This window comes from Myotis brandtii, unplaced genomic scaffold, assembly GCF_000412655.1.
Source record: "Myotis brandtii unplaced genomic scaffold, ASM41265v1 scaffold1012, whole genome shotgun sequence".
NCBI lineage: Eukaryota > Metazoa > Chordata > Mammalia > Chiroptera > Vespertilionidae > Myotis > Myotis brandtii.
The window spans coordinates 33754-52490 of NW_005353371.1; the positions used below are offsets into that span (position 1 = coordinate 33754).

At 42.6% G+C, this 18737-nt stretch overlaps 2 protein-coding genes across 3 annotated transcripts in view; both read right to left on the minus strand.

Moving 5' to 3' along the window:
- The window catches only part of LOC102258743 (zinc finger protein 709), a 54508-nt gene that overhangs the window by 29724 nt on the left and 6047 nt on the right, over positions 1–18737 (minus strand). The gene's annotated exons all lie outside the window — the stretch shown is intronic.
- The window catches only part of LOC102253718 (zinc finger protein 709), a 16923-nt gene continuing 6083 nt past the window's right edge, over positions 7898–18737 (minus strand). The window contains exons 2-5 of one of the 2 annotated variants that reach the window (XM_014535035.1): positions 10795–10921; positions 10533–10593; positions 8503–10164; positions 7898–8155 (exon numbers count right to left, since the gene is read on the minus strand). In XM_014535035.1, the coding sequence (XP_014390521.1) occupies positions 8152–8155; positions 8503–10164; positions 10533–10593; positions 10795–10921 (1854 nt within the window). In that variant the 3' untranslated portion in view covers positions 7898–8151. Of the gene's footprint in view, positions 8156–8244; positions 10165–10532; positions 10594–10794; positions 10922–18737 lie in introns of those variants that run through there. The other variant, XM_005853217.2, reaches the window with a different exon arrangement.

Sequence of the window (18737 nt, forward strand, 5' to 3'; positions counted from 1 at the left end):
TGGCTGATCTTCAGCCCTGCCCTAAGGGGCCCCGTGTCCCAGTGTCCCGGTAATGGCTGCAAGCACCTCTGAGGGAAAGCCGCCCTCAAGTTCAGAGTTCTGCCGGCTGCCAAACAGTCCAGTTTCTCCCCGTATGAGTCCTGGGTCCCCAGAGACTTCCCGGAACTGGAGTTCAGAGCAGTCGGGAGCTTGTGACTCCCTCCTGATTCAAAAAGCCGAGTCCTCAGGTGCCAGCCCCTTTCCGCGCGCTTGAGCCTCCGTACCTCTGCACTTTACTTCCGCAGCTCCTCTGAGTCTCAGTGTGCTTTTCTCTTTCCTTCTAGTTGTAGAATTTCCACTCAGCCAGCCTTCCTGTAGTTCTGGATGATTTCCATTTTGTCTTTTCGTTGTATTTTTGAAGTTGTTGTGGGAGGCAGCAATTTCCGGTGTTTACCTATGCCGCCATCTTGGTTTCTCCTCCGAATATATTTGATGATAAAAATTTTAAGAAGAAATTGAGGCCCTATCTTAGCCTGTTTGGCTCAGTGGTTGAAGCGTCACCTGGCAGACTGAAGGGTTCTATTTGGATTCTAGTCAAGGGCACATGCCTAGGTTGCAAACTCAATCTGGGCTGTGGGTAGGGCGGGGGTGAGAGTGGGGGCAATCAAAGAATGTGTCTCTCTCATATCAATGTTTTCTCTCTCTGTCTCTCCCCCTCCCTTCCAATCAGTCTAAAAATCAGTGGGGGAAAAAATCCTCTGCTGAGAATTAACAACAAAAAAGAAATTCAGTTTTTCAAATAATATATTTGCATAGGTTTGCCCTGTAAATTGGCAATCTGAGTTTTCATTCATGGTTTGGGCAGCTGACATAAGCCATGTGTCTATTTAGAAAAATGGGTTACATAAATGTATCATCATATGTACCTTTTAAGAACAGATTATATGTATTGATATGTAAAGATTTGGGGTACTTGTCAAGAGAATATATAGCATGTTACCTCTTCTAAAACTGTTATGCTCACCTGCAGGGTCAGGTGAGCCCCCACTCTAGGTTGCGCTGACAACATATTGCTGCCAGAAATATATAAAAGGGTTTATGACATAATGGAAGTGTCTGGGGACAGCAAGTCAAAGATAAAATCTAAAAGAAGGGTGGGAGAGTGAATCTTAGAAAAACAAAGATAATATTGAAATTGAACTTCGTCTTAGAAACAATGAAAGCAGGAAGAGAGTTTTGTGAAATTAAGTGTTGAAAGAGAAACCACCCAACTAGAATTTTGTGTCAAGCCAAGTTATCTTTCAAAAGTGAGGGAGAAATAAAGACTTTCTGAGACTAAATTTGAGGGAATTTGTCACCAATACCCCCGCTATGTACGAAATTCATCAGGAAGAAGGTTAATGATGAAGAAAGGTAGAGTGTTAGAGGCGGAATAAATAAAGGTAAAATAAAATAATTTGTTTTGTTATTCTTAACTAACTTAACAGAGAACATTTGGTTGAAAATGATAACAGCAGCAATATGTTCAGTAATTATAGCTTTTGAATACGTGAAATGAATGACAGCAATGTTACAAGCGACAGGGAGAGAAAAATTCTAAGAAATTTGCATATCCAGTGAGGTGCTGTGGTGTTACTTCAGAGAGGGCTTGGATTAGTTATAAATGTATACTGCAAACTCAAAGGCAATGGCTAAGAAAGTAAAAAACCAAACAGCATGATATGTTAAAAGAAGATAAAATGTATTCTGGTAAAATGCTCAAAAAACAACAACAACAACAACACACACACACACACACAACAAAAAGGACAGAAAAGGTAGAAGTAGAAGATAAGAAAGAACAAGAGCAACTAATGAAAATGATAAAAATATGGTAGGTATTAATCCAGCTATTTCAATAGTCACTTTAAACATCCATGGTGTCAATACAAGTGAAAGACATGTCAGCAGATGGTGGAATATGAGTTTTCTACCAAAATCTCCCCCAATGCACTGATTTTGACAACCACACAAGGATGAAAGTATCTTTCTGAGAGTCCAGTGGAGAAGTTGCAGCACACACTGAGCAAATTAACTGAAGACAGACACACTGTAGGCAGTAAGAATTAACAGCTTCATTTTACCCACATCACCCCTTCTCCACAGCAGCAGCCTCACTGCCAAACGAGACTCCTTGCTGGGCCTGGGATTCCTCCCCCTCGGGAAAGAGCAGTGTGACCCAGCATTTGGCTTCTCCAGTGGTGTGAGCCAGTGCCCACGAAGCTCGCTGCTTGGTCTCACTTTTCCCCTCATCAACTTTATAGCAAAATGACCTTGAAGGAAACCACATTATTTGAAGATCTGCTCTACTTCAGGAAAAGGTGTGCCCTCTCTTTTTCAGACCATCACACTGAAAGTGAGTATAGCAATAAAGTGAGTTGTAATCTTTTTGCTGGTGGAAGGTCTTGTCTTCAGTTTGTAAAAAATGCAACATTTGCAAAGTGCAATAAAGCAAAGCCCAATAAAGCAGTACAAATAAACAAGGCATGCTAGCATTGATCATGTTTTTCCTTCCAGAGAGCCTCTAACCAGCACTGTCAGGTTTAGAAGCCTTTCCACCATAATTGGTTACATTATAGAGTTCAAGGACCTACGCTGAAATCAGGTTTGAACTAATCCCTTGGCTGTGCCACAGGGTGCCATGGGTGTTGTCCCCTTAACCCCAAGGGCAGGTTCTGTGTTGCAGTAGAGGCAGGAGCAGCCGCAGCGGAGGTACTGAAGGGTGGTGGTGGGGGCGGGGCGGGTGTGGACTCAGTTGGCCACCTACTGACTACCTTTTTCCCTCTCTTCCTCTTTATAAATAACTGATGTTTCAGGAGTGACCATGAGATGGACCCACTTCTCGTACAGAGTGTAGTCTTTCCCTTGACCCCTGACCCCAGGGCATGTGGGGGCCAACCCAGCCGCTGTCACAGCTTCTCTCTAACACACAGATAAATTCCAGCAAAGGCAACAACCCAGGACCACTTTAAGGAGGGTCTCAACCCCACACTTCTGCTCCCAAATATCTAGAATTTCTCAAAACTGCCCACTCTGCACATAGAACTGAGGCTTGGTAGTCTCAGCAATGCCACACGGGGCAGCACAGCTCACAGCACAGCTCTCCAGAGCCCAGCAGCCACAGTGCAGGCAGCAGGCAGCAGAGCAGGTGAGCAAGTTAGAGCAAGAGACAAATGAACAATGGTGGTCATGTGGGGACATGTTGCCTACATACCCAGTGGTACCTTTACCTGCAGAGGTGTGGTCCTCATGTTGAGACCGATTCTAGTGTGGCCCAGAGGGTAGGCAGGAAAAGGCTTACAACGGACATAATAGAGGTCTTTGGAGAGAGCAGGGTGCCTCTCCGGCAGCTCTGAAATGGCTTCAGGAAGCAAGGAAAGGAGGTTGGTGTGGGTGTCTGCTGTGGGTTCGGTGGGGCCTGAGACAGGAGAGCCACATAGGCCGGGGCTTGTGTGGTTGGAATCTGAAGCCAGTGCCAGAGGAGGAAGCCCCAGTTTTTCTCATTGGCCTGAGAGAGGGAGCGTTTCCGTTATTCCCTTATGTGGACACAAGAGAAGAGGGAGGGGGAGGCTTAAGCTGTCAGCAAACAACAAAAAATGTGGAGTCTAATAGCTTATTACAAGGAAAAACATACATAAGAAAATATATACTTGCAATGGCTTGTTTTTATATAGAGAAACACGAACAGAAGGCTCAAGAAATGATCAAAACTGTTTTTGGGGGTGGCTGGAGTAAGAGTGCTGGAGGGGCCAGAAGATATTTGCAGGGAGTCGTCTCACCTTAGACTTTTCTATCTTACAGATTTATTTAAACACAGAGCCCAGCTGGCATGGCTCAGTGGTTGAGCTTCGACCTATGAACCAGGAGAACACGGTTCGATTCCCGGTTTAGGGCACATGCCCAGGTTGCAGGCTAAATCCCCAGTGTGGGGCATGCAGGAGGCAGCAATCAATGATTCCCTCTCATCATTGATGTTTCTAGCTCTCTCTCCCTCACCCTTCCTCTCTGAAATAAAAAAAGTATTAAAAAATAAACACAAAAATTTATACATACCATAATTTACTATTTACTAACCATTCTAAGATTTAAATTCTTTAAACACTAATAGTTATGAAAGTACAAACCATACAAAGAAAAATTTCAAATCTCTTGCTGACTAAAAGGACATGGGGCAACTCAACTCATTTCTTCAGGTTCTCTTATAAAGGAATAAAAATTCTACTTGGTTCCACAGTTTTCTTGATTTTCTCACCTATTGTCTCTGTCATCTTACAGTTTCAGAGTCCAAGTTCTCAGGGAAACTAGAGCCAAAGGCCTGCACTATTCAGTGGATAAAGGATCCAAAGGAAAGAAACACAGTATTGGAATCAGCTCAGATGAGCAGCCTGCTTCCCACAGGACAGGAGAGCCACTTTCAGAAGGTTTACATCCTAGACTTCCCAGGTTGAGACAGAAAGAACCTCTGGAGTGGATCTGTCCCTGGGAAAGGTGAGGAGGGACACCTGAGCAGCCCAAGGAATAAAGTCTGGGAGCTCCAACACCCTCCTCTCCCTGGGGAATAATGGAAATGCTCCCTCTCCCAGGCTTCAGCTCACAGCGAGGAAGTGCTCAGCTGGATTTAGTTGAAGGTTCTGACCTAAATGAACTCCCAAATTCACAATCCCTAACCCAGGACACACTCCTGACTTTCACAGACTTTCTCAACGTGCACAAATGACACTCTGAGTGCACCCACATTGTGGATGCAAAACTCCAATCTATATGCCTAGAAATAGGCACAGGGGAAGCATAACTAAAACCTCAGAAGGGGCTTCGCTGCCGGAAGCCAATTCAAGGATGTCAGCAGGGCTGAATCTGGAGGTGGCTGAGGGCATTTCCCCAAACCTGAAAAGGATGCATAAAATGATTGCTTGCTGCCAGACAGCTAAGGGCATTTCAATCTACATGTTATTGTCTCCTACTGGCCAAACACCTGAACTGCCAAAGGCAATTCCCCAATCTGACAACGCTTCTGTATACAAACCCTGGCCTTTGATGTATATCTACTTTGCATTAGGACAAATTGTGTTAATAAATAGCAAGGGGTCCTGAGACAGGAGAACTTAGTCCCTTTAGCTAAGTCTTCTCTGACTGCCTATAATGCCTTTCAAAATTATGTTTTGTCTCTGGACTCTTATTTAATTTATGCACAGTGCCTTCTCCAGGTTCCTGAACCCTTCTAGATGCTGGATTAAGACCATCGGCATTACTTCACCCCTTTGCCCAGGTGCACCTGTACCCCCAGCTTTCCCTGACTGGGAATCAAACCGGTGACCTTTAGGTGTACGGGACAGCGCTCCAACCGAGCCACACTGGTCAGGACATGACTTTCCCCCCTTTAAAATAAGGACAGTCATTTTTAATACCTCAAAAATTGGGTTGAGCCCTAGCTGGTTGGGCTCAGTGGATAGAGCATCAACCCACGGACTGAAGGGTCCCGGGTTTGATTCCGATCAAGGGCAGGTACCTAGGTTGCTATCCTTGAGTGAGGATTCACACACACACACACACACACACACACACACACACACACACAAATGAGTTGGCACTTAAACAGTGTCATAGGTTGGTCCATTTATCTAAATGGAAGCGGAGGCCAATTTAATGTTTTCCATTCATTCTGCCTAGTTTTATAGCAGCTTTTTCTAATTGTGCATGCAAAAATAAATTTATAAGCATGAAGGATCCTCAGCTTGGCCATCTTAGTATTAATGGGTCGTAGACTTGAAAGACTTAGCTTCCCACACACTGGAAAAAATCAGGAGAAAATGTGTCCCCTAGGGAGAAAGGAGGGACTGGGAACACCACAGGCCACAGTCCCTCCCAGGCATAACCCCCCCCCAGAATGAGTCGCGATTGTCCTCCCCATCCCCCAAGACCCTTTTTACCCAAACTGGTCCGTGGCCTTAGAGGGGCAGTGGTGTCTTCCTGTATTGGTAGCTCTTCCTGAAAGCGGGACCATGTGTGCGCTGGAAATTCCAGACTCAGTTTCCAGAAAGAGGGACTCCCTTGTCCTGAACAAGAGGGGCGCCCAGGCCAGATTGGGACGAGAGGGTCTGGGGTCCTTTCTGGATGAGGGGTTGGCATGGGCTGCAAAGCCACTTACGGAACTGTAATCCTGGTTTACAAGCGCATTTAAACATGAGCTCATTATATGTAATACCGAGTCTAGCTCTATTGTGATCTTTGCTTAGAGTGTTGAGGCTTCCACCCATTACTTGACTTGTACTTGGTTACTGTGAAGCAAGATATTCCGAGTTTGCTATGCCAAAAGGTGACATTGGATAAGGAGTTACTGCTATTGGTAAGATGAGACAGCTAGATATTGGCTAGTGCCAAAAAATGTGTAAATGAGTTCGATTCTGGCCATGATGTTCTCTAATGCTAACATGACTGACTGGCATTTAACAGATCTGCTGCTGGTGTCCCGTCTTTAATCAGGCCTGTTCAATCTAAGGAGAAAATGCAGCATCTCTGCAGGGGACTCCACCAGGTGTGGTGCAGGCACACTGTCTATAAAGCATACGAATCTCATGTGCTCCCAAGAGATTCCCAAAGTGGCCAGTATGTCTAGAAAAGTTACCTTCTTCAAAACAGACTGAATTAATGTTAAGGAAACACACTTCCTCTTATAGGTGGGATATACCAGGGGCACCATTTTCAGCTCTGTGCTGTAAGTACTAGTATCTCTTCAATGAGAACTATAGCTAGAAAGCCCGAGGGTCCCCCATTCATGACCTAAGGCAAAAGGAGAAGCAGACTGCAGAACAAGATTAACTCAAGGCCTGGGAGGGCCTCCGTTACAAAAGGATTTTGTCATTGCCAGCAATGGCTGCTCTACTGTATACAGCAAAGTCTCTTGAATGAGAATGCCCTGGGGAATTTATGTCCACCATGGGTTTGGAGACTCTTGGATGCCTCTATAGTAAAGGGGTGTGGGGAGAAAGACACTAATGGAGTGACTTATTTCAACAAATTCTAGAGTCATTTGTTTTCTCATTTAAAGTAAATCAAGTTTTAAGTATTGTAGAAATAATTAAGAAAGCAGGTCTGATAAAATGTGACAGCTGTGACTAAGGGGAATCAGTTCATCATATATGTTCTGCCACTGATTCTGACATCCTTGTAGCTCACAACACCCTGGTGTTGCCAAGGAGAAATCCACATGAAAACAATAATTCACATGAAACTATCATATACTTATCATAAAATGTATTCCAATGGTTTATTGATGTGGAACATGAAAAAAGACTCCTATACCCCAAAAGGAGCTTTCTCATTAAGAAAGGTAGAATATATATAATAGACTAAGGACATCCAGGAACTGTCACAAAACCAATAGGAAAATCCCAAAAACCAAACTTTCATTTTTCAATATTCCCTTAATACATAACAAATACATTATGAAAAAATTAAACCCAACTCCATATTAAAAATACACTTCATCTATGAATCCATCAAGTTTCAAAATGGAAATATTAACTGATTTAAAGGTGGGGGGGGAAGCACTACCTATAATCATATATTATTGCTGAATGATATGCTACAGAGTTATCTGAATATTCAGCTTGGAAAATAATTAGTAGAAATCCACAGTCCAACAATGCACTTTAAGGAGGCTTGATAAATACAATACACTTACATCTATATATACAAAAACCTAAGTGACTGGCTGACCTTTCGACCAGCAGCTAAGATGCACACTGACCACCAGGGGGCAGATGCTCAACACAGGAGCTACCAAGCTGTGGTGACTTGGCAGCTGAGGTTTTTCGGGTGACGCACCTGGAACCAGAGAGAAGGGAGCCTGATTCTGGGGTGTGTCACCCAAGAACTGCCCTCTCACAATCTGGGACTCCTCAAGGGATTTCAGAGAGCTAATTTTGGCCCGATCCCCGCAGGCTAGACCAAGGGACTCCACCAATGCATGACTCTGTGCACCAGGCCTCTAGTTTATAATAACTTTCATGTTGAAAGTTTTCTAGAACATTACACATGGATTAATTTCCATCGAGCTTTCTCATGTTACTCATATATTTATATCTACCCCCACCCCACATGTAAGGATGTGGATCGACTGAAGTCTTTCCTATGCTATTTACATTCAGCAGGACTTCTACTGTGAGTCTTTTTAGGAACCAGAGAGAAGGGAGCCTGATTCTGGGGTGTGTCACCCAAGAACTGCCCTCTCACAATCTGGGACTCCTCAAGGGATTTCAGAGAGCTAATTTTGGCCCGATCCCCGCAGGCTAGACCAAGGGACTCCACCAATGCATGACTCTGTGCACCAGGCCTCTAGTTTATAATAACTTTCATGTTGAAAGTTTTCTAGAACATTACACATGGATTAATTTCCATCAAGCTTTCTCATGTTACTCATATATTTATATCTACCCCCACCCCACATGTAAGGATGTGGATCGACTGAAGTCTTTCCTATGCTATTTACATTCAGCAGGACTTTTACTGTGAGTCTTTTTATGCCTTCGGAAGGAACTGGGATAACCGAAGGATTTCCCACATTCTTCACATTCATATGGTTTCTCTCCAGTGTGACTTCTTTCATGTACTTGGAAACCTAGCTGAGAAATAAAAGCTTTACCACAATGCTTACATTTATAGGGTTTCTCTCCAGTATGACTTCTTTCATGTATTTTTAAATAACTGTGATCTCTGAAGGTTTTACCACATTGTTTACATTCACAGGGTTTCTCTCCAGTGTGAGTCATTTCATGCCTGCGTAATGAACTGGGAAAATAAAATGCTAACCCACATTCCTTACATTGATAAGGCCTATTTCCAACATGTACTTGCATCATGTGTGCTCTAACACCTGATGGGTAAATGAAAGCCTTCCCACATTCCTTACATTGATAAGGTCTATTTCCTGCATGCATTTTCATGTGTGTCCGAAATCCTGACAGATGCATGAAAGCTTTCCCACATTGCTTACATTTATAGGATTTCTCTCCTGTGTGCAATTTCTCGTGTCTCTTTAAGCATTTGTGGTTACTGAGGACTTTCCCACATTCCTTGCATTCATAGGATTTCTCTGCAGTATGAGTTGATTTGTGTAATTGTAAGGCATAGTAATAAACAAAAGCTTTACCACATTCACATTTATAGGGTTTCTCTCCATTGTGATTTCTTTCATGTAATTGGAAACCTCGATAACAACTAAAACTTTTACCACATTCCTTACAGGCATAGGGTTTCTCTCCCTTGTGATTTCTTACATGCATTTCAAAACCTTGGTGAGAACTGAAAGCTTTACCACATTTCTTACATTCATAGGGTTTCTCTCCTTTGTGATATCTTTCATGTACTTGGAAACCTCGATGAGAATTGAAAACTTTACCACACTGCTTACATTTATAGAGTTTCTCTCCTGTGTGAATCTTTTCATGTGCTTGAAGAGTATGATGATATCTAAAAACTTTTCCACATTGTTTACATACATAGGGGTGCTTTCCTTTGTGATAGCTTTGATGTATTTGGAAACCTCGTTGAGAATTGAAAGCTTTATCACATTGCTTACATTCATAGGCTTTATCTCCTGTGTGAGTCCTTTCGTGTGTTTGAAAAGCCTGATGATATCTAAAGACCATTCCACATTGCTTACATTTATAAGGTCCATATCCAGTGTGCATGGCCATGTGTCTTCGAAAGCTTGTGAGCCACATGAAGGGTTTTCCACATTCCTCACATTCGTATTGCTTTTCTCCTGTGTGAACCCTTTCATGTATTTGAAAGGAGGTGAGAAAACGGAAGGCTTTCCCACATTCCTTACAAGTATAGGTTTTCTCTTCAGTGTGCTTCCTTTGATGTATTTGAAATAAACTTGAAGAAATATAAGCTTTCCCACACACCTTACATTTATATGGCCTCTCTCTATATTTCAGATATTCATATGGTTTGTGTCCACTGTGACCTCGGATATGCATATTAAGGGAAAAATAATGCATGAAGACTTTTCCACATATACTGCATTTAGGTGGCTTCACTCCAGTAGTTTTCTTGTTCAGACTGAGATTTGGGGTAAGGCTGAAATTTTCTCCATGTTGATTGCCCTCTTTACTTTCATAGTGTCTTTCTACCATTTGACTTCTGTAAAAAATGAGAAGCACATTACTAATGATTTTTTAAAACGGTACTTTTCAAACTACTTATTAGGATTTATATGAAATGTGTAAACTTCCTGCCTTGTCTGAATTCTCTGAAGTTGGATATAGTGATTGTTCTTCAGAAGGACTTCACCAAAACAGTAATATATAGGACTTATTAATACAGTTTCCAAGTAAACTATTTTGCAAACACTGAATATTTATGTCACATATAAAGAAAGTATTTCTGGTTAAAAAAATTAAGAATAACTAAATTTGAAGCAGGAATTGTTTATTGTTTCCTTCTTTTAAAAATTCATAACACCAGGATTCTCACATGAGACACTATTTTCTATTGTGAGTGTGACTCACCTTAGTTTTCTCCCCTGGCTTTTGTACAGATCTTCAATGTAATGATCTTCCCAGTTTTGGCCTAAAATGTAAACCCAGAAAAATGATTCCAAAATATTAATAAGTTATAAAAAATTGTTAGGTTCTATGTTCATTATTAGCTGTGACTATGCCTAGTTTATTAACCAATGTCCTCCTTTCCACAATCTGCACCTTGGGAAAAAGATGGTGATCAAAAAGTATTTGTTCTCTAGTGACAACTGATGAATGTCCTCATCCTTACCTATTGAGTCCAGGTTCCTGAAGGTTTCCTTCATCACATCTCTATACAGTTTCTTCTGTGGAGTATCCAGTAAAGCCCACTCTTCCAGGGTGAAGTTCACAGCCACATCTTCAATGGCCACAGGATCCTAAAACATCCCAAGTATGTTTACAGTAGGATGCATGAGACTGCACATGACATCTATATTCCATTTATAGGAAGCTTATGTATGATTTTATCATCTCCGAACATTCATGCCATGATTTGATCATCAGAAACTTACTCTCTATCCATACCCACTTCCTTATACATTTTTATTAAATTTATTGGGATGACTTTGGTTAACATGAATATACTTCCTTATAAATTTAACAGCATGATGAGCATATGGAAATGATTTACACATTTTTACTGTGATCACATTACATCTTATTTTTCTCTAATGGCAGGGTTCAGAGAATGTTGAGCAGTGACAGAAATTCTATACAAATAAAACAAAACTATCATTTTAAGGCCATCAATACCTTGTGAGAAAAACTCTTCATCTCCTTTATTATTACAATCACTTACAGCCCTCCATGAGGCAGAAGGTCAAATCTGCACACAATTTTAATGGGGGGGGTGGGGGGTGGGGGGGCAAGGAATCCCTTTCTCATCTCCAAACATGAGAAGTCTAAGAGACCAATGGAAATCCAACTTTTAATAAGGAACAGCTGGCCATTATCATCCCTAAAGTATCCCGGGCCTTTAGAAGTAGTCAGGCACAGCTCGCAAAGTCGAAATATTTTTGTGAAGAAGTACTGCTTTTTCCTCTGCCTTTCTCTCTCCATCTAATTTGATGGGCTATAAAATTAATTAGAAGCCAGAGTTCAGACACTAGGTAAAGGACCTAACTCAGACCATGAAATCCCTACACTCATGTGCCTCAGGGCTGCATGGAGACAATTTTTGGCAGACATGGGAACATACAGTAACAAATGTGCCAGAAGAGCTCTTTACGGCAGAAACAGAACACTGCCCTGCACCTTCTTGACCCTGAAGAACAGACTGAGAGTTGCCAACTGCAACTGCATTCAGTGAAATACACAAAGGTTTGATTGCAAATTTGCCATTGAGCATAACATACATCGAAGGATTCAGCAGTGCTTTCCTTCAAAAGAACATGTAATCTCCATTTAAAAAATATATATGTAATATGTTTTTATTGATTAGAGAGAGAGAGACAGAAAGAGAGAGAGAGAGAGAGATGTGAGAGGAACATAGATCAGCTGCCTCCTGCATACCCCCTACTGGGGATCCAGCCTGCAACCCAGTCATGAGCCGGGAATTGAACTGTGACCTCTTGGCTCATGGGTTAACGCTAAACCACTGAGCAACACTTGCTGGGTTATATAATCTCCATTTTTAAATTGCAGAAGAAAGTGTTTCCTCACCAGCCACCCTAGAGGGTACACTCCCAAGTTCTCTAATTCCCAAGCTCCCACGTGGAGTAAGGCAGCATGATGTCTCGAACCCTGAGCACATCTCAAATCCCATAGCTGATGACACCACATATTGCAAAGAATGTACAATGAGTTTATTACTCCCATACTTGAGGCCTGTGGAAAAAGCAAGGCAGGCCTCTCTAGTAGTCATGAGATGGCGTAAGAAAGCAAAAAGAGATGCCTGGACCGTTTGTAAAATTGAGGTTAGTGGATGAGTTAGAGTTATGGTTCACACATGAGAGCAGGACCTTAGAGGACCAAATCTCTTGCCACCTTTAAAGAAAGGAGCATCAAGGAACTCTTATCACTTTGTGTAGATGTGAGTCAAAGGGGAATGAGGAGGGATGAGACTGGAAAGCTGTCATCTGTCAATCATCAACTGGAGTCAGAGAATTCCAGTTTCTGGTCGGACATTTAAGGAACTTGGAAGCCATCATTACTGATCTCGTAGAAAAAGCAAAACAAAACAAAAACTTGTAATGAACAACTTTTCTTAGATCTATCAGAGGACTGAGGTAAAAATCAAGCCACTCTCTTCAACATTGCAAAAGAGAAAATAAAACAGCATTTTAAAATATAGCCCCAATATTCTGTCAAGGCCTGTAATGCAAAGACAAAAAGAACAAACATCACAAAACACAATATCCATGAACTGTTGGAGCAATTACAGAAGATTGAAATGCACATAATGGGGATATCTGAAGGAAAAGACAAACAGAAAAAATAGTTAAGTAGTAATCACTGAGATTTTCCTACTAAAATTAATCATAGTCAGCAAATTGTACAATTAAGAAGACCAGTGAAATGCCCTGGCTGGGTAGCTCAGTTTGTTAGTGTTGTCCTGATACGCCAAGGTTGCAGGTTCAATCTTCAGTGAGGGGACATACAAAAATCAACCAATGAATGCATAAATAAGTAAAATAATAAATTGATGTTTCTCTCTCACTCTCAAATCAAGAAATAATAAAAAAATTTTTAAAAGCTCAGTGAATGCTATGCATGAAAAATACCAGAAATGCAAACCAAGAATATCATGTCCAAACTAGAGAAAAATCAAAGATGAAAATACATTGAAAAAAGCCAGAAGGGGAAACATCCTTTAGGTATAGAGAAAAAAAAAAGATTAGAATTAAATCAGACCTCTTCTCAGAAACCATGCAAAAAGAAGAAAGTGGAGTAAAATGTTTCAAGTATGAAAGAAAAAAACACCAAAAGTTGGTCCATTGAAAAAAATTTATAAACATCTAGTCAAGATAATTGAAAAGAGGGAAGAGAGAAATTACTATTAGAAATGAAAGGAAGGGCAAACGAACAAGAAAAGGTATTTTATTCCATCCAACATCCGTTTATGAAAATAATCCAGTAATAGAGGAAATTCTCTCTTGAGAAAACATCACAATACCTATTGTTAACATCGTATTTAATACTAGAGGCCCGATGCATGAAAATTGTGCAAGAGTAGGCCTTCCTTCCCCCAGCTGCTGGCACGGGCTTCCCTCCGGCACCCAGGACCTGGGCTTCCTTCCTCCAGCCTCCGGCAGGCATCTGGAATCTGGCCTGGCTTCCCTCAGGCCTCGGCTTCATCAGGAAGGATGTCTGGAAGATGTCCAGTCTAATTAGCATATTACCCTTTTATTATTATAGATAATTAAAACTAGATGCTTTTCTGGTAAGATGAGAAGAGAAAGGTATCCTCTCACGGTCCCATTCAACATGGTACTGGAAGCCCTAGCCATGTAATAAGAAAAGAATAAACCTGGCCAGAGTGGCTCAGTGATTGAGCATCGACCTATGAACCAGGAGGTCATGGTTCAATTTCTGGTCAGGGCACATGCCTCTGTTGCGGGCTCAATTCCTAGTAGGGGGTGTGCAGGAGGCATTCAATCGAAGATGCTCTCTAATCATTGATGTTTCTATCTCTCACTCCTTCTAGAATCAATAAAAATATTTTTTTAAAAGCAAAGAATATAGAAGGTACACAGATTGGGGAGCAAGAATCAAAAATGTCTTTATTCCATTTGACATGACTGTCTGTGTAAAACATCTGGGGAAAAAACACAATAACAGAGATAATGCCTGGAATAGCCAGACTGAAGAATATACAAGTCAACTGGTTCCCTATAGACACATAGTAAACTGATCTTTGACAGATGAGTAAAGATAATTATAAGAAAAAAGAAAGTCTTTTAAATAAACCATAATTGATATCCACATACAACACACACATACATGAAAAATGAATGTACATACAGAATTTAAACTTTGCACAAAAATTAACTCAAAATAGATCATACATCTAAATGTAAAATGCAAAAGTAAAAACAAGCCGAAACCGGTTTGGCTCAGTGGATAGAGCGTCGGCCTGAGGACTGAAAGGTCCCAGGTTCGATTCCAGTCAAGGGCATGTACCTTGGTTGCGGGCACATCCCCAGTGGGAGATGTGCAGGAGGCAGCTGATCGATGTTTCTCTCTCATCGATGTTTCTAACTCTCTATCTCTCTCCCTTCCTCTCTGTAAAAAATCAATAAAATATATTAAAAAAAAAAAAAGTAAAAACAATTCCTAGAATTTAACATATAAGAAAATCTAGGTGACTTTGTGTTTGTGATACATTTTTAGATAAGACACCAAAAAAAAAAGTTTCACTTTATTAAAATCAAAAACTCCTGCTCTAGCGGGTGGGTCAATTGGTTTGGAGCATATTCCTGAACACTAAAAGGTTCCGGGTTTGATTCCCAGTCAGGGCACATACCTAGGTTGTGGGAGACAGGAACTTTCTGTCAAAACTAAATACGGAGCTCTCCCTCCTGGGAGCATGCCTGCCCTTTGCCCTTCCCTCTCTTCCCCACAGGCATGCATCTCCTAAACTCTAAGTGACCCCACCAGATTTACAACCAGGGGAATAATGGGCAGCAGCAGCTCGTCCTGGGCTAACCCCCTGACCCTGTCTCCAAAGTCCCCTTTCTTTGACTTCTCAACGAGACAAAGCAGCCTTGCCTAGGCTCTCTATTGATTCTTCTATGTGAAGCCCTTCCTTGTTTTACTGTCCCCAGCTTTAATTACTACATATAGTAAAATCCAGCAATCACATACCTTGGTATTGACCTAATGCGCTGAAACCTTATGTTTACACAAAAACCTACACGTCAATGTTTGTAGGCCTTTTATTCATAACTAGTGGCCCAGTGCACAAAATTCATGCATGGAGGGGGGGTTCCCTCAGCTCAGCCTGCACCCTCTCCAATTGGTACACAGATTGGGGAGCAAGAATCCCCTTGGGGGATGTCCGACTGCTGGCAATCTGGGACCGCTGGCTCCTAACTGCTCACCTGCCTGCCTGCCTGATCACCACTAACTGCCTCTGCCTGCCTGCCTGATCGCCCCTAATTGCCTCTGCTTGCCAGCCTGATCACCCCTAACTGCCCTCTCTGCCAGCCTGATCTCACCCCCAACTGTCCTCCCCTGCAGGCACAGTTGCCCCCAACTGCCCTCCCCTGCCAGCCTAATCTCGCTCCCAACTGCTCTCCCCTACAGGCCTGATCTCACCCCCAACTGCCCTCCTCTGCTGGCCAACTTGGTTCTGATTGGTCGGTTTCTATGCCAGTCAGCGTCAAAAGCTCTGCCTCCTAGGCAGCCATTGTCTCCTCACAGCACCCAGATTTGGTTCTGATTGGTCAGTTCCTATGCCAGTCAACGTCAAAAGCTCTGCCTCCTAGACAGCCATTGTTTCTTCACAGCACCCATATTTGGTTCACAGCACCATTTGGTTCTGATTGGTCGGTTCCTATGCCAGTCAGCGTCAAAAGCTCTGCCTCCTAGACAGCCATTGGTTCTTCACAGCACCCACATTTGGTTCTGACTGGTCGGTTCCTATGTCAATCAATGTTAAAAGCTCCGTCTCCTAGGCTGCCATTCGCTCCTCATAGCAACCAGATTCTGTTCTGATTGATTGGTTCCTATGCCAGTCAGCGTTTCTGAGCCTAGCAACGGGGCCTGAACAGAAAGGCAGGGCTGATCAGCAGCTCCTGTGGAGGCCTGGAGAGAAATGGAGGTGTGGCTGCTGGCCAGACTGAGAGAGAGAGAGAGAGAGAGAGAGGCAGGCGTGAGTGCTGATCAAAAGCTGCCACAGAGGCAAAGGATCAGTCCCTGCTTCTCTCTTCAGGCCTCTCTCTGGCCCTGATTCACAGCCCCCTCAGCAGCCAGTGCTGGGCACCGTGCCTGAAGTGGAAGCAGTCAGCACTGACTGTAGGACTGACTTCCAGTTGAGCCTTTGTTGTGACAGGTCGCTAAGACCCAGGGTTTTTATATATTAGGATTAGCAAGAATTAGAGTTGTGAGATACCCTTCAAAATGCAAACATCCAGCCCTAACTGGTTTGGCTCAGTGGATAGAGCATCGGCCTGCGGACTGAAAGGTCCCAGGTTCGATTCTGGTCAAGGGCATGTACCTTGGTTGCAGGCACATCCCCAGTAGGAGGTGTGCAGGAGGCAGCTGATTGATGTTTCTCTCTCATCAATATTTCTAACTATCGCTCTCCCTTCCTCTCTGTAAAAAATCAATAAAATATATATTTTTAAAAAACACACAAAAAACCCCCGCAAACATCCAGTAGTAAATCCATGCAATGAAATACTGTTCAGTGATAAGAAATGAGGTATTAAGCCATGAAAACACATGAAGGAACCTTAAAAGTACTAAGGTAATTAGTACTGTATGTGGATATCTATTATTGCTAAGAGAAAGAAAGCAATCTGACAAGGCTATGCACTTTTTGATTCTAAATATAGGGCACTCTGGGAAAGATAAAACTATGAGGCAATATAAAGATCTCTGGTTGTAAAGGACTTGAGATCAGGGGGAGGGATAAAACAATAGGTAGGGCTTAAGACATTTTTTGGGAAGTGAAAGAATATGATACAGAAATACAGGATACATGTCATTAAACATCTGCCAAGTGGCATGGAGGGGACACAGGGGGAGAGGGCCGGGGAGCGCAGAGGGCTGCCTATCCCTCCCTCCCCGCTGCCCCCAGCACTCTCGGGTATAAAAACAAATACAAACAAACAAAAAACCATCTGCCAAAAACCACATATTGATAAAACAAATCAATGCCATTATAAATAGTGCACTTTATCAATACTGGTTGAGCAATTGTTACAAATGTACCACAGTCATACAAGATATAAAAAAAATTGCCTGGCCAGTTTTGCTCAGTGATTAGAGCATCAGCCGCAGACCAAAGGGTCTTAGATTTGATTCCCAGGCAAGGGCATGCATCTTGGTTGCAGGTTCGATCCCTGGCCCCAGTCTGTAGCAACCAGTCAATGTGTGTCTCACACATTGATGTTTCTCTCTTCTCCCCACCCCTGTCACTCTAAAAATCAATGGAAAAAATATCCTCAGGTAAAGATTTAAAAAAAAAAAAAAAGTGTGCAAACTGTGTGGATACTCAAGTTGCTCCAAAAAAAAACAAAAAACAAAAAACAAAAAACCCCACAAAAACCTGTGGTAGAAAAAAAATGAAGATAGAATTATTACAATTCACCTTGATACTATGACTGAAATAGGGCATTTTTCATTCAACTCATTTGAACTTATTTCAATAAGCCAGTATGGTACTATATGAATCTAGACCAGTAAGGGAGGTAAAAATTCCATTGACAGCCCTGTTAAAGAGCGGGGCACTGTATATTCTGGAACTCCAATGTGAATGAGGAGTGTCCTTTTGAGTCCTTGTGTTGTGGACCTAGTACATGTACAGATAAGTGTTACCCTGATTTATAATTTGGGCATCTGTGAGTCAAAAGATTGCTGCAGTTCTTTTATCACAAAGGGGCCCCAAAGACAATCATCAGGAGAAACCAAGATGGCGGCATAGGTAAACACCAGAGATTGCTGCCTCGCACAACCACTTCAAAAATACAACTAAAAGACGGAACAGACATCACCCAGAACCACAGGAAGGCTGGCTGAGGGGAAATTATACAACTAGAAGGAAAGAGAAAAGCATACCGAGACTCAGAGGAGGTGCGGTGTAGAAGTTAAATACAAAGGTGCGGAGGTGCATGCGGAGAGGGCTGGCGGCTGAGGACACGATTGTCTTTTTCAATCGAGAGGGAGTCTCAAGCTCTGAGCTCCAGTTCCATGTGAGTCTCTGGGGACCCAGACTGGGGACCCAGAAGCGGGACTGTCTGGCATCGGTCGGAACTCGAGGGCAGCTTTCTCTCGGAGGCGCTCACAGCGATTGCCGGGGCCTCTGAGGGCAGGACTGAGAGCAGCCATACTGCTGGCTCGCTCTCGGCCTGCCCAGTTGATCCCCTGGGACCCTGCCCTGCCCAAGCCATGTACGGAGGCTTTTGCATATGAAAGGCCCAGCCCTTTGTAATCTGAAAATAACTTAACAAACTGCAGCTGCCCCAAGGCCCCAGGGCAACTTGCATTGCTTTACAGCTGGCTTCTGCTGGGTAGCCTCAGGCAGAG